The 24,766-nt window shown below is 41.5% G+C and overlaps 1 protein-coding gene across 6 annotated transcripts in view; it reads right to left on the reverse strand.

The window, feature by feature from the left end:
- The window catches only part of KLHL29 (kelch like family member 29), a 413,313-nt gene that overhangs the window by 234,336 nt on the left and 154,211 nt on the right, over window positions 1-24,766 (reverse strand). For all 6 annotated transcript variants that reach the window (XM_069805696.1, XM_069805702.1, XM_069805698.1 and 3 more), the window contains one exon: window positions 23,265-23,570. In XM_069805696.1, the coding sequence (XP_069661797.1) occupies window positions 23,265-23,525 (261 nt within the window). In that variant the 5' untranslated portion in view covers window positions 23,526-23,570. The remainder of the gene's footprint in view (window positions 1-23,264; window positions 23,571-24,766) is intronic.

The raw sequence follows: 24,766 nt of genomic DNA on the forward strand, positions 1-24,766 counted from the left end.
TTAGGCTCCAGGTTTCCCTAAACTTTTCCTTATGCCTCATCTGCTAGACTTAGCCTGTTGCCAGGAGTACAACAGAGAGCTTCCAGGTATCCAACACTGTTGGAGGTAAAAATAAATGGAAAGGCATGAGAATGGATGAGAAGCAAAAAAAAAAGTGTATTATATATGACAAATCTGTATAGTAGGCACAAAAAATAAAGCCTTCCAAGAGCAGGAAAGAAACAAAAGATGAGCCAGTTTGTTTATATCTCATCTATTTCATTTTCAGTGCTTAAGTAATAAAACAAACCAAAAAAGATCAATGAGACAATTTGAGATTTTCTGTTTTCATACAAGAAATTTCATTAAAAAGAAACAGCTTTTTCTTTTTTTTTTTTATTTTATTAGGATGAGTGCAAATCCAGTTGAAAGACTTGATGAGTCAGGAGAAAACTCAGCAGAGAGAAGGAATGTTTTATCACGATCAGGAGAGAGGACGCAGATGTGCAGAATGGCCCAATGAGCAGCAGAAAGACTGCTGTCTTCAGGAAGATCACTTTTTACAAGGGAAATATTGCCAAGTCTGTTCTTTCGTTCCTACCACGAGACACAGTCCATGAGCTCAGTCTTTCAGATGACTGACGTAGCCTTTCAGCCAGGCCTTCAGGCCTTGGTCTTGATGACACTGTCAACTTCTCAGCTTGGTCAAGGACTGACAAGCTCAACTTCGGTAGCAGTCAACAGCACGGAGCACTGCTTCTTTGCCACTGGCCTGACATCATTATATTTCCCCATACAAGGACAAATCAAAAACTTGCTGCAAACTTGTACTTCTACAGACACTCTTCTTGAAGCATCTCCATTTAGTTTTAGACAAGCCTTTTCCAAAGCTAGGCTCCAAAGACTGTAACAGTACCTAAATACTCAGAGAGATTAATATCTAAAACTATGTGACCATGGTCCTGATCTCCTGACCTATGTCAAGCAGAAGTTTACTTCTTCCTCAAGTCAATTTTTCAACACACTCATGCTTATGCCAACTCACTCCTCAGGCCCTTTCAGAAGACCTTCCAGGACAGAAACACCCCTAAATGGTCTGAATATCAGCAAGAACTGGACCTCTACGTAGGCAGGAATTTCAAAGGTGTCCATGTTCAAACAGCTTGTAAGAGTTGTTCAAGGAATCCAACAGAGCTAGAGTACAGAGAAGTAAATAATATTAGTCCTGCATCTGTAGAAGGCAGAAGGGGAAAAAAAATATTACTGGGAGCCCTGAAGCTAAGAGTAGCCCAGGAGCCCTCAAGGCCAGTCACTAGCTAGTTTCCCTGAATCCTGCTGCTCCAATATTGCGTTGTGTTGCAAATGCCATTGATTTTTCATTTTCTTCCTCTGAAACCCCAAACATTTAATATTAAATAAGATTGAGGGAATTTCATTTTGTATCCAGAATACACTAAGCAGACAGCAACCCACTATTGTCTGTCCCAGCCCATTAAATTTATTAAATAATGCAACAGAGCTGATTTCTGAAAAAGCAACCTATCAGTCTGCAGTACAAATACGGTAGCAGTTGAAAGTTATTTTATTTGAATTTAGGTGTTCCTTGGCCAGGATGTACCATCATATTTTCTAAGCTTGTCAAGACCAACGAAAACACAGGTCCAAAGTGTATGATAGGTATAATTGCCTTACTCTTCCTTATCTCCTCTATAACCAAAATGTGTAAGCTTGTATTGCATTTTTTTACAGAAGAAGACAATTATTACTATCACTGTCACATTCGTTTCTCAGTCTTGATAACAAATGAATTAAACCTGGCATCTGACCAAAGATCCTTCAGTTACCCTGTCAATGCTAATTCATGATACAATACATTTTGCATAGATTGGTGTAGGGAGGGAAGGATGGATCTATACTGTATAAAGTTCAGAATTTGTTTAATGTGGAAGACTTTGGTCCCTAGTTACACTATATGCTCCAACAGAGTAGGTACGTTTCCAGAGGGAGGGGGAAAGAAATCAGATGACAAGATTCTCTGGACATTAATGCATATCACATCATCAAATCCTGCAACTCAGTTGATAGAATTTACCATCACACTATTTGACCTCTTTACACTTAGAAGTCCAACAGGTAGGTTTTAGATTTGCAAAAGCAGCCAGATTTCAAAAGCAGCTGGAACTGTTTTGACTTACTCTGGTTACAACAGCTAAAATAGACTAGAGACAGAAATAATCACACTTCGTGCTTAAAAATACACATTAATTTGAGAAGGAATTCTCCCTTTACTCAGCTTGCTGCAAATTTATTGAAAACACTGTGAGTTTTTCCCCAAAAATGTGCAGGCTCACATACAAACTACTTAGACAAGATATCACATCTAGCGCATCAATATTCTGTCCAGTATACGACAAGTCCTAGTTTACCGAACAATTATATCTAAGCTTTTGGCAGTGGCAAACTTTGCAGGCAGCTGTAAACTTTATTGACAATGTAGAACCAAATAAAGGTTTGCCTAAGAACTCCAATTCATAGCTCGATGCCAAATTAGCATAAGTGAAATATGAGTATTTAATATAATAAAACATGAGCCGCAAGCATCTAGCCCATCCCAGGAAAAATGTGAAACCAGAAGGTATTTTAATGAAAAACTGGAAGCAAATATCACAGTCTAATGTTTAAAAGCCATAAGAGTTAATTTTAGTTTGAAAGGAAATCATTTTTCAAAGTTCTGTACTCTGTTTAAAAACAGATTGAGCAAGTTTATTAAATTAGCAGACCACTGCATTTATGAAATCCATAAGTCAGATCAATGGTGCACAGTCAGCTCTAGAAAGTAATTGCTGGCTTCTTTCAAAATGGACAATCCAAAAACTTCCAAGGACTAGTTTTTCCCTCCATTATTTATAACAAGCAAAACATGGTGCAATAGATTCTAATTCATAATGCCTTTTTAATGTTTTTATAGCACAACATATGGACTCATTTCTAATCTCTGTGGATGACAGGTTGCCATTATTGAATTTCCATTAATATGAATTATGGGTACAATATATTTTACCCAATATTTTCTACCCCAGGACTAACGTGATTCTACAATAAAAAATCACATGGTCAGCAATTTTTTCAGAAAGAGAAAGCACTAACAGCCATCAGTCTTGCCACAACACTATGCATCTAATCTTGACCTTGCATCTATCTGATTCTACAGAATCACCAGCCATAATTTACATGCACATTCATGGTTGTTAAAATGCCAGTATTTAGGTGTCTAACTACAGCTTCCAAGCAGCAAGTCAAGGCTTGCTCATTGGGCTTTCTCCCCTCTGCCCTGCTGGAAATTACTTAGTCATTTGGGCCAGGTAATGCAAGATGACTGGACATGAGCTGAGTCCTGTCCCTTTTGTGCATGCCTCCAAATATTTATGTGTCTGAAGAACTCGTTCTCCCTAATGAAAACAGCTCTTTAGGACCAGGCAGACTCATGCACACTTCAGCTCCTTTTGTTTTGCTCACCAGCAGCTACCTGGCATGGGTATCTCTCCACACGAAAGTCTCAATCCATCTAAATGATCAAAAACATATTAAAGAGTAGGCATGAAAATAGCCATCCTGAGGTCAATGGGCCTACCTGCATGCTTGAAGGCAAGCATATACTTCACGTTTTACCAGACGGTTGAAAGACAAAGATACAGCGTGTGGTTACAGAAGTCCCCAAGCTGCAGGCTGTGGGAAGTACACACCAGGGAAGTATACATATAGCATACTTGCAATGTAAATCTCCCACCGGAGGCAGAATATCGAGCTGTATGAATGCATAGTCTCGCCTGCTATGACTGTTCTTATCTTTTATGGACTGAACTAGGATTAGCAGCATAAAACACACTTTAACATTATCACTAATACCAGTAAAGTATGGCAGCTGCTTTGGAAGAAGTCTTTTTAATGGTCACCAATGAACTGCGCACAGACCTTGCTGCACCAGGGCAGAAAGGCAATAAAGCATTTTTCTTTGATTTTCAAAAGACATGTAGCAATAAAGATCTGTTAGATGGAACAAAGAACTTCCCAAATGCCAGGAATGGCATGGTCCCTGCCCTGTGGAGCTCACATCCAAAAATGACAAGAAAATGACATGTGAAGAAAATAACACGAGAAGCAAGTAAGTAGATGACAGGTAACGATGCTGAGTAATACCATATGTGTTTCCGTACACACACTCTGAACAGGTATTTGGCAAAGTCTGCTCCTAAATACAGATGCATTCAGAAATACTCACAGCCCAGCCTTAGTCAGAGGATTAGTTTTTGCCAGCATCGTGGTAGTAAACAGTTCTTTAGGAGAAATCCACGTACAAAGAGGGCAAGGGGCTTGCAAACAATCTCTGGAAGCACATGCCAGGCATAGAGGATAAACAAAACATTTATCAGAAAAGCAAACAAAAAGGTAATCAAACCCAGAGTCCTTGGGATAACAGATGGCAGGATTGGGGACACAAAAAGATACATGTGTGGAAGCCGAGCGGGGGGTTGTTTGAATGATTCTGACATTTCTTTAAATGTCAGATCATAATTATGACGTCTCCACCACCACCTTGTAGGTATATAGCTACTTCTAGCAGAGGCCTCACAGCTCGCAGAGAGCTGCACTTTAGCATTTTGAGCTATCTGTCATGTTCCCACCTTTTATTCTGGTGAGAATGAACAAGCAAACACCAAACTCCCACTGAACACCTACTACTGCAGTTTTAATTTCAAGGTTTCCTCACTGTTCAGTTAAATCGCTGGGTGTATTATACAGATTTATATGGAGTGCTACACACTGAGAAGCACCATGAGATAAGTGGGAGAAAGGGCAATATTTAAAGAAGTTCGGAGAACCCTGCGCGTACAGCGTACTCTATAAACACTCCGCCAGAGAAGGAAAAGTGTGGTATAATCTTTTGCATAAGTTTACATGTGTAAAACCTATGTTAATAAAAATCAATCCTTGTTCACTATTTGAACACAAATCCCATTAATAATTCCATTAAGCTACCACTTCAGTTCATTATTTTACCCATTTGCACTTCGCTATATTCACTGTCAACATCTGCTGCTTTCCCTGAGAAAGAGGGCGAACAAGGCCATGCAATCGCATTTATGTTCAACGCTATACCCTTGGCTTGCTGGTGAGCGGTGCTGATATAAAGGGCATTTCAACTCTCTCCTACCCGGAGACAGAATACATTGCCTTCCAACACAACCAGCCTCCGTCCACGACTTAACATCTAACATCCATCCCCGAATTCAAATTACCTAATTATCAGAGCTACTCAGCATGCTTGCTCAATACTTTACTAAGCAGATACTTTAAAGAGGAAAGGGGGGGGGGGGGAGAAGAAAAGGAGGACTGACACACGGAGAGTAATAGATAACAAGCAATGTGAGTTTATATTTTGAAAGTAAATGCTTGGGGTAGGGGGGGTGGGGGGAACAGACCTAGACAAAAAGAAGAACTCCCCCCAAAATCAAGCCCCACAACACACTTTGATCATGTTAAACATTCAGGGAGGCAACAGATAACATAATCACAATGCACAGCAGGGTCCTCAGTGAAGAATGGGTACATGACTTTTAAAAGGTTATTACAGGAAATTTAAGCAAACCAATTGCACAGAGACCAAAGAGCAGCTAAACAGAGGTTTTCAGGACTTCTGTTCTGATCACTGAGGCTCATTCCAACTAGCTCAATTTGATCTAACAATCAAAAAGTCAAACGATATGAAGAAAGATATTTCCTCCAGTAAATTGAAAAAGGTGGAGTGGGAGCTTATTTAGATTCGCTTCCTGCAACTGCATTTCTTTCTTTCTTTCTTTCTCCAAGCAGTCTAGCTCTTGTAAAAGGGTTTCAGCAGCGGTACGCACAGTTGCACATTGCTCCATCTATGTACTTTTATTCTGTCCAGGAACACTCACCTCCAAAGGAAAAGCGAACAGCCAGGGCACTAAACACAATGAAGCAGAAACACAAAGGGAAAAGGGCTGAGAAACAGAAGCTCATTTCCAACAGCACTGAACAACTAGCCGGTGCTAATAGCGTTACATTTGACTGAACCTGACTGGCAAAACACCCCACTATTAACCCCTAAGCTGTTCATCAAATAGACTTGTAAACTGTTCCTCTACAAAGGTATGGTAGATTTGGCAGATTTTATGGTTGATGGGATGAAGAAAGTGAGTCACCAGAGCTCTTCAAGAAATAACACCACAGGTGAGATGCACCAAGCTTTGTTTCTATAGACTCTTCTGAGGGGAAGAATCCCAAATATAACATATGCTTAATAGATTTCTGTACAGGTGCCATCACAAATGGACCAGTGGACATATCCTGCCATAAATACTTCAGATAAAGTATCTGGCACTGAAAAGTCTCCAAATTTGTCAGCACTGACTGAAAATCAAGGCCAAATCCACCCCACATGGAGACACACACATTAACCGTGCTACTTTAATTTTGTTTACACAGGCTGTGGCATGTGCAAGAGGGCATGTGCAGTCTGTGAGAGCTACTTGTGGGAACACTAATTTTAGTTCATATGATGACTAAAATGCTGAAGGTAAAGCAAAACCTCAGGTCTCTCTTCTTGCAACGCTAGAAGGATGCACCAACAAGGCACTCTGGAGCTCTCTGCTCATGGAATCAGGCAACTTCTGATAATAAATAAATTCATAATTTATCTCCAAAAAATCAAGATGCATACCTAATTGTATCTCAGGCAGCTGGAAACGGAAGCATGCAGATGAAAACAGAGCAGGACAACAGGATATAACCATACACTTGGAATTTTACCACTCCTGGCAACTATCACGTGTTTATTGGGCTTTCATTGGCAGAAAGCAGTATTATTTTCTATTCAATGCTGTGGTGAGAAAGGAAGAGAATAGACAGTCTACTAAGTGAAAAACCAGTTGTGTGGGTAGCAAGAGGTGTTTCTACTTCAACACTTAATGGCTAACATGATCTTTCATACCAGCTGTATGCCAACATCCATCCAATATCTAACACAATCTCTTACTTCCAGATCCAACAGAAAAGATAAAAATAATTCCCTGGCACCAGGTACATCTGCAGAACATATTCTTCATTCTGATACAGGAACTGAATTCGCCAGCAATTAGTGGCCCATGTGCAAAACCATGACAAAGATTTCTGAAAAATAGCTGAAACAACTCCCTAGAAGATATACTTCTAGACTCCCTTAGACTATATATTTCTATTTGTAATGGGAAAGTGGTTCACAAAGTATTTTAGTTGCTCTGACAATTTACAACAGGGACAGACCACACCATCTTAGTGCACAGATACACCTGCTGAAAGAACAGATAAAGTGGAGATGTACTCATGCTCCTTATTGTTCAGATACAACTCAGTCAAGTATGAAACTGTAGAGTCAAGTAAAACCAATTACACTTGCCTCAAACACAAAGCCATCCCAGTAACTAGAAAACTAAACAGGGCCAGGACCTGTTACACGGCTCTGAGGCCAAATGAGATGGCCTGGCCACATTCACAGGATTATATACTTTTACCCTCCAAAACAAGGTGGCTATATCCAAACCGCCAACTGGGAATGGCTGCTGGCCTTTGCTAATCCCCAAGCCATGCCTTGGAATTGTTTATGACAGCACTAGCTGGCCCCAGCCAAACGCAAGGCAGAGCTTGTGCTAACAATTTAATGGTATAGATGGTCAAGTTCCAGCTCTTGGGCCCATGCCCTGGCACCGCTTAATCTACTAGCATAGACCTAGCCAAACGCAGTTGTATTGTGAGCAGAGCTGGCTGGAAAGCAGACACAAAAAGAGAAATCTGACCAAATCTAAAATGTCTATGCACTGTCATTATTCCCTTCCTTATTTTTCTGGGTTTTTTTGAGTTTTATTTTCCAGACAGCCTTATTTCCACAGAGGTGTTCTATATGTCAAAACAACAGAAGGTCAAAATAGTTGTGGTAAGTGACAAGTGTGTTTCATTTCTTACCCACGACTCAGTGGTAGTTGCCAGCAAGCTATGGTGCTTCCAGTACAGTCAGATACACTGTAGGAAGTGTCAGAAGAGTTTAAATCAAGTGTCTGACGGAAAATGGGGGAGAACGACAAAGATGTCGAGAGTGAAGTAGAAAGGCAAAAAGAAATGAATGAAAGCTTGGATTGGTCCACAAACTTTGCAGCATTGCTTAAGTTTTGTTTAATCTCCTAGTTCAAAGAGTTGGATGTAAAAAGGCACGCTGCTCAACAACTGCTGCAATTACCTTATCTCTCTCTGGTTTTGAACTACCTTCTTTGTTCTGTATCAAAAGAATGACCCAAAAGGTCTTCGCTGCAGAACAAATCTGCTTCCTTGCCAATGGGTCATAAGGCTAGGTAAGCAAGATTGGCTTTGCAGACTTATTGCTGAGGTCAAGGTAACTTCCATAACTACCTTTGCGTGGCAGATGCCACCTCTCTGTGCTCTGAAGGAAACCTTTTAAGAGAGTCTAGACTGACTTTTCTCCAAGACTCCTTTCCACAGCTGTCTGCAGGCTCTCATTACTAGAAAATAACCAGACTGGCTTCACTGGAAAGGGCTCTTGAAAGCCACCAGGTACATCCCCTGCTCAGAGCAGGCTAACACTACACTGGATCGCTTGGGGCTTTGTCTGCTCGACATGTGGATAACTTCAGGGTATGCAACAACATCTCTGGGCACCTGTGCCAGTGTTTGGCTACTCTCAGTGTGAGCAATTTCTTCCTTCTTTCTAACTAAGGATTTCCTTTGCTGACTTCTGTGTGTATTGCCCTTTGCCTTTCTATTGCTCACCCCTGAGAAGACTCTGGCAGTGTCTTCTCCATAAGCCCCCACTAGAAAGCTGAAGAGAGCAATCACATCCCCCTCAGCCTGCGCAAACCCAGCCCTTAGCCTCTCCTCCACCACGGGCTCCACTGCACTATTGTATGGGACAACCACCCAGCACAACCTGAGGAGCAACGTGGCCCACAGGGAACAGAGGAGGAACACAAAGTGAAGTGGTCAGCTTGGGTCTGTCTGGGTGAATTTATAGGTGGCTTGCTCCACTCTTTTACTTCTGGTTATTTTAAAAGGGCCCTCTCTCACTCCACTCGGTTCACTGCATCAAAGAGCATGCTCCAAACTTTACAGAGCACTGACACTGAACTTTTGCTGACCTGTCCCTTTACAAAGCAACCAGTGATGGAAACAATGGCAATTTAGAGGAAAACTCAGGAGTTATCTACATAACATGAAGATGGATCTATTGAAAGACTTGAAACAGCTGTACAGTCCATAGCTTAGATGACATCTAAAAACCTTGAAATAGCACTATCCTGCACTGCTCCAGAGCTAAACATTACTGTAAAGCAGTTCATATTTCTAAGTAGGCTGAGAAGAAAAGGTGCATGGCAGATTTGTATGTGGCAAACAAAGTATCTGTGATCTATATCTTCAAAAACTGTATAGGTGTTTATGTCTTAATCAAAGCAGCACACCTGACATAATTACACATGTGCATAATGACCTCAAAAGCCATCAATTCTACACATTGGACACTTCGGTCACAGGAAAACTACCAGAAAAATTATTGCAGGCAGTGGAAAAAGTGTTTATGAAATGGAGTTTAAAACTTCATGAGCAAGAATGGAATTAATACACTTAAATTTTCCTCTATAATCCAGCTTGAAGAACCTTGCAAAGATAAATGCTAGACCTTTAAAAGCAGGGATGATAAAGATAATTAACGGAAGCTTAGAAAGATAATAATGTCTCAAATCCATGTGGGGTATAACTATTGCTCAGCTTTTGAGGAAAAGGAAGATAAATTATTCAGTCTTACTCCATCCCAGCATGAGGCAGAAATTCTAAAGGAAACAAGCTGTCCAAAAACAAAACTGTGACGACTATGCCAAGATAGGAGTTAGGCGCAGTAGACCTAAAAGAAATCCAAAGTTCTAGTATTTATTGGCCGATGAGGATTCTGGGTATTGTTTTAAAGCAAACTGACAACACCTCTGCCTTGTGAAGTATATTTAAGTGGTGATTCAATTCTAGCATGATGTCAGGGTCGTATCATAGAATGCTTTTGGTTGGAAGGGACCTCTGCACGTCACTTGGTCCACTCCTGCTCAAAACAAGGTGAACTTTGATGTTAAATCAGCGTGCTCCTGGTCATGTCCAGCTGAGCTTGCAGTGATTCCGATGGAGATTCTGCAGCTGTTCTGGGCCTTTGCTCCAGTTTTGGACCCTGCTTTGAGAATTTATTTTTTTTTCCTTATATGTAATCAGAATTTATCTTGCTACAATTTGTGTTCATTGCTGCTTCTCCTTTCACAGGGCACCTCTGAGAAGAATCTTTACACTGTCCCAATTAGACAGGCATAAAGAGGAATCAAACTCACCCTGAGCCTTCCCTTCCCCATGCTCAACAGAGCCAGCTCTCAGCTTCAACTTGTATGTCTTGTGCTTCAGTCCCCAAATCACCTTGGTGGCTCTCCACTGCACTTGCTCCGCCAGGTCAGTGTCTGTCTTACACCTGGGAGCCCCAAACTGGACATGGTACTCAGGATGTAGTCACAGAAGTGACAGACAGAGCACTTTGCTTGAACTGTTTGCTACTCTTGTTGATACATCCCAGCGTTTGGTTGCCCTTCATTGTCACCACTACTTATTTTCAACTTGGTCTCCACCAGGACCTGTAGGTCTTTTTCTGTAAAGCTGCTTTCTACCCATTTGCAGCTCAGCCTGTACTGCTGCATGGTGTTATTTCACCCCAGGTGCAAGGCTTTGCATTTGCCTTTGCTGAACTTCATCTAGTTACTACTAGGCCATTTTTCCAGTTTGTCTTGGTCCTTTTGAATCATAGCACTGCCCTCTAGCATATTGCTCCCCTCAATTTTTTATTTGTATATTCATTGCAATGCCCAGGCTATTAATAAAGATATTCAATGTTATCAGCCCTAATATTGACCACTCATCCCACTGCCAGTGGGGCTTTGAACTGTTGCCATCTACTCCCCCTGAGTCTGGTAGTCCTGCCAGTTTTCCACCTCTCTTATAGTCAATCCATGCAGTATATACCTCCACATTAGTTAAAACAATACCATGGAACACTGTCAAAACTTTGCTGAAGTTAAAAGTAAATAAAAGCCTCGGGGCCCACCTTGTCCGCTAACCCAGTCATCTCATTACAGAAGGCCATCAGGTTGCTCAGGTATGATTTATCCTTGGCTGCTCCAGTGACCTTCTGGTCCTTTTTGTACTTGGCAATACCTTTGAGCAAGATTTGCTACACAATCCTCCTAGACATTCAGGTTGGGCTGACCAGCTCATAGTTCCCTGGATCCCCCTTCTTGCCCTCTCTGAAGATGGCCATGACTATTGTCTTCTCTTGTCATCAGGAACCTTCCCTGAGCACCATGGTCTTTCAAGGATGATAGCAAGTGACTTCAAAATGGCATCAGCTCATCTGTTTCCCTCAGCATCCCTTCATGTATCCTGCCTGGTCCCATGGAGTTGTGTATGTCCAATTCACTTAAAAGGTCTGTAAGTCCATTCCTCATCCTCTATCCCTGTCCTCATGCCTATCCTCTACCATGAGCTATACTTCACTCCCCCAGACTCTGCTGCTAGGCAAAGGGACTTGGGAGAATCTGAGAGCAGATATTGCCAGTAAAGACCAAGGCAAAGGAGGCATGAGTAACTCTGCTTCTCCTATTTCAATTTGGGACTATATCCTTTTACCCTCTGAGCAGTGGGCCCACATTGTCCTGTTGCTGCCAATGTATTTACAGGCACCCTTCTTGCAGCTCTTCATGTCCCTTGCCAATTTTAGACCCAGCTGAACTTTGGCTTTCCTAATTTTAAACCTGCACAACAAAGCACTGTTTCTAAATGCCACCTGCATAGCCTCTCCTCTCCTCTTGTCTCCTCTCCTCTCCTGCTCCCCTCCCCTATGAGGAAAGTCTGTGAGAGATGGGACTGTTCAGCCTGAAGAAGAGAAGGCTCAGGGGGATCTCATCAATGTATACAAATACCTGCAAGGAGGGTGCAAAGAAGTCACCCATCTAAAAGAAGGGCCGGGAGGAGGATTCAGGGAACTAAAGGCCTCTCAGCCTGACCTCGGTGCCAGGGAAGGTTATGGAGCAGATCATCTTGAGTGCCATCACACAGCACGTACAGGACAACCAGGTGATCAGGCTCAGTCAGCATGGGTTTAGGAAAGGCAGGTCCTGCTTGACTAACCTGAACTCCTATGACAAGGTGACCTGCTTAGTGGATGAGGGAAAGGCTGTGGATGTCATCTACCTAGACTTTAGTAAAGCCTTTGACACCATTTCCCACAGCATTCTCCTGGAGAAACTGGCTGTTCATGGCTTGGATGGGCGTACTCTTCGCTGGGTAAAAAACTGGCGGGATGGCTGGGCCCAAAGAGTTGTGGTGAATGGAGTGAAATCCAGTTGGCGGCTAGTCGCAAGTGGTGTTCTCCAGGACTCGGTATTGGGGCCAGTTCTGTTTAATATCTTTATCAATGATCTGGATGAGGCCATCGAGTGCACCGTCAGTAAATTAACAGAGGACACCAAGTTGGGCGGGAGTGTTGATCTGCTGGAGGGTAGGAAGGTTCTGCAGAGGGATCTGGCCAGGCTGGATCAATGGGCCAAGGCCAATTGTATGAGGTTCAACAAGGCCAAGTGCTGGGTCCTGCACCTGGGTCACAACAACCCCATGGAATGCTACAGGCTTGGGGAAGAGTGGCTGGAAAGCTGCCCAGTGGAAAAGGACCTGGGGGTGCTGGTGGACAGCCAGCAGAATATGAGCCAGCAGTGTGCCCAGGTGGCCAAGAAGGCCAACAGCATCCTGGCCTGTATCAGAAATAGTGTGGCCAGCAGGAGCAGGGAAGTGATCATCCCCCTGTACTCAACACTGGTGAGGTTGTACCTCAAGTACTGTGTTCGGTTTTGGGCCCCTCACTACAAGAAAGACATTGAGGTGCTGGAGCGTGTCCAGAGAAGGGCAACCACGTTGGTGAAGGGTCTGGAGCACAAGCTCATGAGGAGCGCCTGAGGGAACTGGGGTTGTTCAGCCTGGAGAAAAGGAGGCTGAGGAGAGACCTGATCGCTCTCTACAACTACCTGAAAGGAGGCTGTAGCCAGGTGGGGGTCGGTCTCTTCTCCCAAGTAACAAGTGACAGGACAAGAGGAAATGGCCTCAAGTTGTGCCAGGGGAGGTTTAGATTGGACATTAGGAAAACTTTCTTCACCAAAAAGGGTTGTCAAGCATTGGAACGGGCTGCCCAGGGAAGTGGTTGAGTCACCATCCCTGGAAGAGTTTAAAAACCATGTAGATGTGGCACTTAGGGACATGGTTTAGTGGTGGACTTGGCAGTGCTAGGTTAACAGTTGGACTTGATGATCTTGAAGGTCCTTCCCAACCTAAACGATTCTATGAGTCTATCAATATCAGGAAACACTATTTTACTAAGAGGGTGGGTGAGCACTTGCACAGACTGCCCAGAGAGGTTGTGGAGTCTCCATCCTTGGAGATACTCAAAAGCCACCTGGACATGGTCCCGGGCAACTGGCTCTAGATGGCCCTGCTTGAGCAGGGGAGTTGGACCAGATCACCTCCAGAGGTCCCTTCTAACCTCAACCATTCTGTGAGTCTGTGATTCTCCCTGTTCCCATATACCTCCTTTGTTCATTTGAGCTTGCTCAGGATTTCCATGTTTAGGCAGGATGGCCTCTAGCCATGCCTGCTTGGCTCTTGTACAGTGTCTGAGCAATTCCTGTGCCACCAGGAGGTTGTCACTGATGAACTACTGGATCCTTCTGCAGGGTCTTGTACAACACAGCTCCTCTTACAAAGACTGGCACTCCTGAAAAATAATATGGATTTGCAGGGGAACACATGGTCAAATTATGCCCAGCATTGCTCTTTGGGAGTATTCCACCTGCTGGCTGACAAATGTACCTTGATGCATTACTTCAGTGGTTTTGAATGTATGGACTTTGTATAACACTTCATGTTCCTTTGGGATAAAAGGATAACTTTAATTATATATAATATTATAATATAAACAGTATATAATCTTAAACACTCAAATTACACAGCCAAAAAAGCTTCTCTTTCTTGACATATTTGTGCAACAACTTAGTAGTAAATATTATTCACGTACTTTTCAGTGCTTTGTTTCAGGATTATCATAAAAGACCTGGGATCATAAACAGCAAGAAATAATGCTATGATATGAAGAATTTATTACCAGTTATTATTCATTATTTATACAGTGGGTGCATATCGCTTTACACACAAACACCACTTTACAGACAGCATATATTTCTCTGCAGAACTTCTACAAGCTTTGTTTTCCAAAGTGAGCTGGTTTGGTGACCCTAAATTGTAGTGGGTAAGAACTACAAACATTTCAGTTTGACAGGAGCGGCGAACAACCAAAACCAGAAGAGACAGACCGACTTCTGGGAGAATTCAGAATAGTCAGTTCCTCCAAACCAAAGTAAAATGTGCATTTTGTTTGCTGAAAAATGCCCATTTCATCCAAGAACAGTGTTAGAACAGTTACCCAACACTTGGACATTCAGTAATGCTTCAAATTCCAAGAGAAAACCCAGCAAAATAACTTGGGTACCTGCAAGTTTATCCTTTTCTACATGCTACTTTGAAAAGTAATGTTTGATTATAAATTTTCATCAGAGCTGCTTCTAGATAGTGAAACTGGAGCCGGGACGAAGTGTGAGGAATTCCTTTTGTGGTCTGCCCTACAGTACTCTTGCAGGCATTGACAATAAGCCTGTGTTTTGCCCACTCACAAGATAGTGAGTCACTGTATTTCCATTTATGCAGAAGATATTTGCACCTTGTGTGCATTGCTCAGATGGGATGGAGCGCAGTTCAGCATTGCTGATGTAACACAACTCCTGGCATTACTTCTGTGGCATCGACAGAGCAATCCTCCATCAAAACAGCACAGGCTGCCTACGTTTCATGCCATCAAGTCACAAGATCCTCGTGCTCCTCTTAAAGGTCTGGCACTTTTTCAAGAGGATTTTCAGGAGTGTAGACAGGGCAGTGGTGCTCCTTTAATGTCAGTCTGGAGTGTCAGCTCTGGCTGATCAGAGCTTCCTGGTATGCCCAGAGCACATCAGCCTGTGTCCTGCGTTTGCAGGTGCAGCATTCAGCAGTACAAGGCACCAGAGAACAGAGTTTAATGTACTGTTTATCACTCCCAGGGCCAAATTTATTTTTATGTCTATCAGCTTCATAGACAACTGTCGTATCAAGCAGGAAGTCAAGGCCCATAGAAATCACAGGGAGAGGTGAAGCTTGGCTCACTTCTATTTCTTTTTCTTTTTATTCATTTGGTTCATTTGTTTTGCAAGCAACTTCTAAATTGAAAACTGCAAATCAATCAGCAATTTGAGGAAACCAATGCCATCAAGAAAATATTATCTGGCAAACAATTTATTTTCCTCCTGATATGCATTAAAATTGTGGTTTTAAGAATGATCATTGTTTTCCTGTTACTTCTAACAAAAATTATGGTCCCCACCCAACCGCTTCTGCAGCCTTCTACAAACTGTTTGCATCAGGCTCCTCTGTACCCAACGTATACCTTAATCCACTCATCCCCTCCCTTGGTGATTTCTCTGACACTACCCTCTTCATGCAACGCCAAAATCAGAAATTGACTAGTTGAGAAAGGATCGGCTTACTTGAAAATAATTTCCAGGGCCTACCTGGCAAAGTTAAGCATTGACAGCAAAAATAATAGGAAACCACCAAGTGATTCCTTGTAAAAGTCTTTTTGTAGCTACGTTTGATGGTGACAATAGCAATACAATCCTAAATGACAGCAACAACCTTAGGATTTTATGCATCTACAATTCAGATAACCTGCCCTCCTTTAGCAGTACTGCTCCTTGAAAATAAACCCTCTAATAATTAACATCAAATCATAGGCAAGGAAGCTCTCAGGCAGGCTTTTTTAGCCTGACAGGAGGCTGGGATAAATTTTCTAATGAAACACCCATGCCTCCTGAATGGCAGAAGTATATATCCTGCTGCATTTTAATGGATAATCTGCAACAAATATATGTGAAAACAAAGTGATGATGAGAAAGAAATAAGAAAATAAGAAGAACTCTAAGTCATTTCAAAGAATCAAGCACTTAAATCCTGGCCAACACACATTTTGTTTAGGTAACTCTTATTACTGGTATTTATCCCTTTTGGAAGTCAAGATACTTTTTGATCAAAGTGCCCAAGCCTAGAAATACTCCTTTTTCTCTATCCAAAGCTGTCATGTTCATGACCTTGTAAGTACTTGGCTATGTCAATTAGTGCTTCAAAAATGCTGCCTTTCATCTTCAAATGGAACTGGGCCTAGAAACTGGCCAGACCTCTTAGCTCTTTCAACAGATGATAAACACATTGCAAGTCAAAAAATGCAAGCAGCTTTTTTTGAGTTTACAGATTAATTAGCATGCCAGGGCTTTCAGACCAATTTCAGCCCAATAAAGTATCTGCAAAAGTTGACAAACTAAAACCACATTTTGTATGTTCCAATTTCTACACTATTAAAAATATATAAAAATACATCTGAGAAAAAATACTAAAATAAGGTGGTAAGAGGAAGTGACAGATCATCAGCACAATTCAAGCCCTCTCTAGGGCCACAGATAATAAAGAATAGCCTTCTACAGAGAAGCCTGAAAAATGCCCTAGGTGTCTCTCCAGTTTGTTCAAAGGGAAGAATTGGTTCCTCTTCTTCAAGGCATTCAACACATCAATTTTGGAACCCCCCACTGATCTCGCTTTGCTCTCTTGTCCCTTGGTGGCACAATTACTTCCCAGGAGTTGTAACTTTTTCATAGTAGCTTAATGTGATTACTTCAGCAGAAGTCATTGCTGAGTTCAATTTACAGAGATTTTTGGTCGATTTGTAAATAGCAAAAAGAAATAAAGTCTCCTGGGAGTCAACGATCAAATCTCAAATCTCCGTGTTTCCTCCTCTCATTCCTGGTACAAGCTCTGCCCATTCCTTAAAAGGCAGCTCTCAAAATTATTTGAGGATACCAGGAGGATACTATAATGATATTTTTTTGTGGTGCACTCTGCCACTTTCACCCTAGCTGAGCTGGTGTGATGGCATGTCATCGCCAACGTAATACACTTTGGCTGTCTTTCCTTGCTTGCAAACTGCTCACAGAAGGCACAGTCCAGAAGCTGCACTCCAGTTAAATAGTGTGTCCAGTTAAATACCCGAAAGGTAAATTCTGCAAAGCTTATTGAACTTTCAAACCTAGAAAACCAGGAGAATGTGATTTGGGTGTCAGGGAAAACCTGTTCTTGTCTTCCGTTAGAAACCATCGAGTGTTATGTACTCTGGGTATTGCTCTGATTTCCTATACAGTCATGTAATAGTCCGCCATAATTAGAGTGTCAAATGCACCACAACTCTCTGCATAGGTGGGAATGGGCTTGCATCTCATTTACCAACGAAACTGGATATTACTCTATTTTCAAAACGTATCCATAGGTAAAAATAGGCTCCTGGAAAAAAATCAGTTGCACTGTTTGACATCCAGCAACTGAAACCTTACTCACCATCACAGTAATTTGCCAAAAGAATCAGGAGAATCTTTAACACAGCTTTTGCTGTTATTGTACTTGGGGTGGACTCCTATATTGTGTCCAGATGAAAGAATTGACAGGCTACTATCTGAAATGCTGACAAAAATATGCCAACTATCAATACAAACCCTCAGGGGAGTGGAAGAGTAGCTTTGCACAGAGAAGCTGAAGAGCAAATCCTATATACTTCATCACTGCATGTTTTGACTGTTTTCTAGCAACTGTTGTATTCCAATATTTATAATCTCTCTCTTTATGCAAGCCTCTTATGTTTTATAATAAAAAGAGTACATAAATTTCAGTTACCGTTGCAGAGCAAATTGTTGTATGTAATTAGTCATGTACAACATAAGGCGTAACTTGAAAAACAATTCGTGTTTATTTTTCCTCTGCTTAATCAATATTTTAAATATTTGTGGAAGCCATACACCAGCTTAGCAAATCATCACCTCCAAAGCGAAAGAGAACAGACAACACAAATTCTGCAATGTACAGCAAATCATCTGCATATGACAGACTGCTGTTGAGGGAACTAAATTTTTTTTGACCATAAAGGAAAGAAGCATATAACATTTTACTTCTGTGCTGTTCCACTTTATTCCTTTTTACTGTGCATTCCTCAGCCATACTGACTTGTTTTTCCTTTAACATAAGAATTTTCTTCCCTCCCCACGCATCTTTTTAACGCTATTTAGTTGCAGTGATGCACAGAGACAAAGACAGTGGGGGAGATTTTTTTCCCCTGCAAACCTTGCCTGACTTTCCAGAGGGGTTAACAAATGCTTTACCATCTCTGTCTTCTCTCCCACATCATAACTGTGGCTAACCACAGAGGGATAAAAACTACAGTAGCAACAACACACAGTCTTAAATGCTATGGGAGTATTGTAAATACAGGAGGCCAGGATTACATCTCAGTTATGTTATTTAAAGACTTAAAACTATACAGTTATCCCTGAGCTCAACTAGAGAAAATCTTATCAAAAGTGAAGACTGGCATTTTTATAAAATTTGTCAGAGGTTTAACCTTGAGAATAACAAATCGGGGGTGGGGGGCTTGAGAATCAATTTATGTTCCAAGCAAAGGGTTTTTAAAATGAAGGTTGAAAAAAAATTTAGATCTCGCTTGGTGTTGCACAGATTCTGTTGATGTATCAATCTTTTCAGGCATTTAAAAATAATATAGAGATGATAAAAGTAAATGTTCTATAACCAAAAAATCTCTTGGTAATAAAATTTCAAATTACAGCCCATGACAACACTTCCAAATTGAAGCTGTGATACAGGAGCTTTGATGGAGAAAATTGTACAAGTAACTCGCAAAGTAATTCGGAAAAGCAACAAAGAATGAACATGCTGCTGAGATGAACAGAAAACATAGCTGGAATGGTGTGCAGCATCCTTAAATGAATTTTAGACTGTTTTGTTGCCAATATCTTAAGCAGTGCTGCAGTCTTATATGGATTTCTTTGATAGCTTCCTTCTATCAACAAATAACCTCACTGCAGGAAAAAAAAACCAAAACCCCACTGCACATGGACAAACCCAAACCTGAGCTCAATCATCATACAAGACTGGGCTCAGAGTGTGACAAATTGATCCCAATGCAGAAGTTTAATGGTAGGAATTGCACTCTCCTATCAACTACTTCAGGCATTCAAGGGGTTGAGGAAGTATCTCCAGCAAAGGACTCATCTCTTCAAACTACGCTGACTCTGCATGCTGGTCTGTGGCCCAACACTTTGGATACAGCGCCAGGGTAGAAAAGCCAAATTGAGTAAAAAAGCTGGAACTTTGCTCACAGTGGCACGGAATGAGCAGAAAAACCAATAATCACTACCTCCGAGTGCCTCAGTTTCCCTGTTGGCATACCAGGAGTGCAACATTAAACTATTTCTCACAGGTTGTTGAGGTTTAAATAGTTTTTCTGATGTCTTCTGGCAGCCTCCAATGAAATGGGTTATAGCAGTGCAAAGTATCATCATCGTTTTGTTCAGCAAAAAATAAAGCTCAGAAAAATATAGCTTTTTTGTTTAAATAACTCAGACCAAACATCCGTAACCACTTAAATGTGGCAGATCCACTAAGTGTGATTTGTACCAAAGCATCTGTGGTAAGAAGGTTACAGGTACGCTTTGAGAATAAATTTCAAAGGTCTGCAAAGTATAATTAGTTCTAAAGTTCTCCTACACATTAATAATTAGTAATAAAATCCTTCTAAAGCCCTCCACAGAAAGATGTAAAAAGCTCTTCCAGAAGCATAAAACCACAGACCAAACCCAAACCCCTCATAGGTGGTGTTACATATCTTAAGCTTCCCTCTGAAGATGGTTTTACCTCTCTCCAACAGTTAATTTGATCAATTTTTTCTCTCCCAATGCTTTTTCCATTCACATCATATAACTCGGGGTGAAGTCTTTAATCTTACATAGATTTTCATAATAATTTAAAGACCAAACAGTTCAGCCAGATTAGATAGTCTAGTGGTCCTTAAAACCATTTATCTATGAATTCCCTGACCAATTCCATCACCAGCACAGGAAGTTTCATGGTCCAGTTACATGTCAGAGAGAAAATAAGTTTTTCCCTCTATTTCAAATTTATCACTTTAGGATTCTGTTAATTGGGAGCTGAAGGACACGAATCTGACCAATGTCTGCCAATACTGGTATCCAGAAGACAGATCTTGTCAAACAGACTTCATTTCAGTCTTTGACAAGATTATGACTCTGATAACACGTAATGGAGGATGATGGCATGTATATGTATTTTTAATAACTATTGACTTAGCACTTAGGCAAGAAACTCTTGAGCAATTATTAGCTGTGCAGGCATGGGATCAGAGGAAGGGAGAAGTTTTATTGCCATGCAAGGGAATGGCGAGTCTGATGCTGAAAGGATGCATATGGTTTTGGTACCTATATTTTCAAAGGCAGATGAAGAATGGAGGGGATGCAAAAGATACATGGTTATTTGGAGGCTACTAAAACTGGTCAACAGCAGGAAACTAGAGGAATCAAGGACCAAAAGTTTGAAGACAGACTAAATGGTTTATTAAAAAAAACGAAACAAACTTTTAACTGGGAGGATAATTAATTAGTAGGAACACAAAATAAAGGGAGATGGACAGTTGGCCCCTATGCTTTCAGATCTTCAAACCAGCTCAGGAAGATATGCTAAAGTCAAAACTGGTAACTGCATGATACACAGAGTCCTTTCTGTCCTCAGCCTGGAGGAACATTGCTGGCTGTACCCATATCCTTGGACAAAGAGACAAGGAGAATCAGGTTCTCAATCTTCTTGCTCCATTAACACCATGATACTTTCTTTATTCACCATGTCACCTCTGGTGTGGGGCACCCCCTTCCCACTGAGTTTAGTGACATCTGCCATAATGTTGGGGAAGGTTCAGACTGCAGAAGGGCAGCTAAGCAATCAAATATCCTGCTCCCAACCACAAAACAGAACTAAGAAATTTAGCTTAAGATGACACCTGCCCCCATGAGCTGGTACCCCATAAACATGCTCACAAAAAGGCTGCAGAGGGTAGACTGTGAACTCTCCACAGCTCAAGGCAACACAGCACATTCCTGTTTTGTAAAATAAACCAAGCAACCACATTATTCTTCCGAGTTGTGATTTCCTCATTATACGGATTTAATTTTTTATGCCTAACCATTAGCTGGATTCTACAAGGGAAAGGCACTGGCTGGTTACGTTGCTAACCACAAGTGTAAATCTGCTGTGTGTGAAGGAGAGAGACAGAGTCAGGCAGGGTGAACATGAGTATGTATGAGTACCTGATGGTTTTTTCTGACATCGTGTCACATCATTAGTTGGAAGCTTGCTAGGCACCATACCTTTACATCTCTGTTCATCCTACCCACCTCACTTCTTTCTCAAAGTTTTTTCTTCTTTAATACATGCAGTTTTGAATTTTTAGAGCTGTTTAGCTGATTCTTGGCAGAAGAGGCTGGGGCAAAGACTGTACGCATTTTTACACATTTATTTTATGGGAGATTACACAGCTGATTAACAGTTCTCAGAATAAAAAGTGTCCCATGTTACCTCCATTCTAGTATATTTATTGCTTTTGATCTGTTCATGCCAAAACATTCTTACTAATGAAAGTCATCAGAAAATTGTCTAATAATGTAATTTAGAAGACAGTTCACATTGAGCATATGATCAAAAGGCATTTAACTTGCTGTTCCTGCCTCCTCTCCCCCAATAAACACATGGTTTACTGGCACTGCTATGCTTCAAAATGGTTTTGAACATCTGGGAGAAGGGCTGATCAGCTCCAGACAATCGTTGGACTCTAAGTAGACCCAGGAACAAAGGTCATGATAAATGAAATGACTGCTTTGGCTCCAAAATTGCCTCAATCTTCTCCAGACAAAGCATGATTGAAATGCATCTATCTGTGGATAGCATCTGGAGAACTCTAAATATGTTTTGATCACAATCTGATTGGCTTCCTTCAAATGAAAATAATTTGAAGATGCCATGGAAAATTTTTAAAACCAATCACACTGTAAACTTCGGCCTAATGTTTCCTTCTGCAGCACTGACCTTGTTTTTCTACAGCGTGAAAAAAAAATCAATATAATAATGGTATTGCAGTAAAATTTCAGCTTGCTCTTGGCTTACTTTAAATAACTTTATTGTCTCCTTTCCCTCTGTCTGCGTCTGCTGTATTTGGCACTTGCAGTTATTAAAATGAAACCAAGTTGAAAGAAAATGTTAAATATCATAAAAAGAAAACCAGCAGTGCTTCTGGCTCACTTTGCTAATGCTGTGGTCACCTTTACAATTTGCCAGGGTTTTCTATTCCCCAGCTGTTCTACCTGAATTTGCATGCAGAAAGAAACCCCAACTTTCTACTGGAATAACAACTTGTACTCTGCAGATTTAAAAGAGCTAAATGTTTTTCAAAAAAAAGGAAAAGTCACCCTCTTCCCTCCAATTATATATTACAACAAAAAAGCCCAATAGTTTACTAGTGATTTCAATTCTTTGCCACTTAACGTTTTCTTACTCCTTAGTGTGCATTTCTGTACAAATGAGAGAGCCTGGTTATAGAAATCCCACTGTTACACTCCAGTCTGCACTAAGAACGAGGCTTTGAGACCCTTACAAGAAAGTACCAACTAAAGAGATGAAAAAACACCACTCAGTCAAAATTATGCCCTTTAGTCCCTTTCCACTCCCTCTGGATGAAAACTACATCCACTTGTTGTCAACCACAGCTCTGCCTTGCTCATCAGACAAGACGAGCATTCCCAAAAGCAAAAGCGGGAACCACACGTTCCAGGGAAAGCAATGCAAAGCCCAAATGTAGGCAGTGCTGAAAGGAAAGAAGCATTTGCTCTGCTTGGGCCTCTCAGAAGCATGGGAGCCCTCAGTCTTGGAGCAAGAGAGACCTACTCTAGTGTATGCACAACACACAAAAGAATAAAAAAGACACAGACTGCCCATAGAGTTTTTTCTTTCCTCCTCTTGGCTACACCATGAACTCAGATTTTGCAAAGGGACAGAGGAAGCTCCATCTCTAACATCCCTTCAGCACATCAACCCCAGAAAAAAAGCTAAATTCTTACTTTGGTAGTTGAAGCTGGAGACGAGTTGGCCACCAGGCTCGTGATCACATCGCTGTTGACGGTGGTGCAAGCAGCAGTGGCCGGGGTGGGGAGCCGGGAGGGGACGATGGGCAGGGGCAGCAGCCCGGGGCGGTTGTTGCTGTTGGTGCTCGCAGCGCTGCTGCAGTTGGTGCTGCTGACGTGATTGCCATTGGAGCTCCAATCCCGGCGATCCCACCCAGCCCGATAATCTCTTTCAAACCGGCTGTGGTGCCGTGACATCTCGATGGAGGGCAGCTTCTTCTCAAAGGGAACTCGAGAGCTTGCCTTAAAGATTAAAACCAAAGAGGTGTTAGGAATAAGGTCCCAGCACAGCAATTGTACTCTATAATCACCAGGGCAAGTCCCTGGCATGCCTCCTCTGCTTTAGGAGAGCACTGTTTCTCCCCTTTTCCCAGCTAAACGTCCAGAGATAAAGAGCGATGTTGTAGTAAATGTTAATCTAGAACACAAATGAGAGAGTTTGCATAACTACAAGCATGTGGTGGAGAGACCAATCCCTCAGACCTGAGGAAACACCATCTGCCCAAGCTATCCAGCAGGATAACAAGCAATAGCACACAAATCATGAAAACCTGAGTTAGAAGAAAATCATCATTCAGATCTCCTGAGAGCAGGGGTGTTTACAACAGCTCCATCTTGGGAGTTTTCTCAGTAGCCTTCAGATCATTTCTGTAGCTCTTTTCTGCACCTGATGCATGACCAAATATTAACGCTAAAGATCAGAGGCAGAAAAATCTGCCTGCTAAATCTATCCATTACTTCTCTATTTTCAAAGCCAAATATTGCTTTACACAGCCCCCTCCCCTCCTTTTTGCTAGACCTCCTCACTGGAAGCTCCTACAGGAATGCTTCACCCTATGACGCGTGAGCTTTCTGCAGCATGGCTGCTCTCCAAGGCAGGCCAACATGTCTTGTCTCCCCCCGTGCTTCTGGCTAGACTTAAAACACTTACTATACCTAAGATGATAGAATGACCTAGTCGCTTTGTGTGATCATCCCACCCTTATCATTACTTACCTCCTCAGTCTTTATTATCCACAGATTTTATCTGCCAGGAGCAAGGCTTCTGAACACAATGCTGGGAGTTGAGACTCCCAACATCTAATCCTAGTTCTGATAATTATATGTTATGTAGCCTAGAGCACTTACTTATGTCTTCCTGCCAAGGTCTCCTAACCTGCAGAATGGTGGCAATTGCTATTTTCCCAGCAGTGTTCAGAGTAAGTGAAAGTTTACAGCATTTGGAATTGAAGAACAATATAAATAAATGCTAAATATACTTATTCCCATAAATAAATAATAAGTATCTAGGTCACTGCAGCATCTGATTTATTTTATTTGCATCACACGATCCAGTAAGTTCTTTGTAATAATAACATCAGGTCAGTCGAAGTAATTTTGTTTCACAAATTCTTAGATACAAAAATGGACAATAAAAGCATCTGCTTATAATGGCTCAG

The sequence above is a fragment of the Haliaeetus albicilla genome, chromosome 18 (assembly GCF_947461875.1).
Source record: "Haliaeetus albicilla chromosome 18, bHalAlb1.1, whole genome shotgun sequence".
NCBI classification, from domain to species: domain Eukaryota; kingdom Metazoa; phylum Chordata; class Aves; order Accipitriformes; family Accipitridae; genus Haliaeetus; species Haliaeetus albicilla.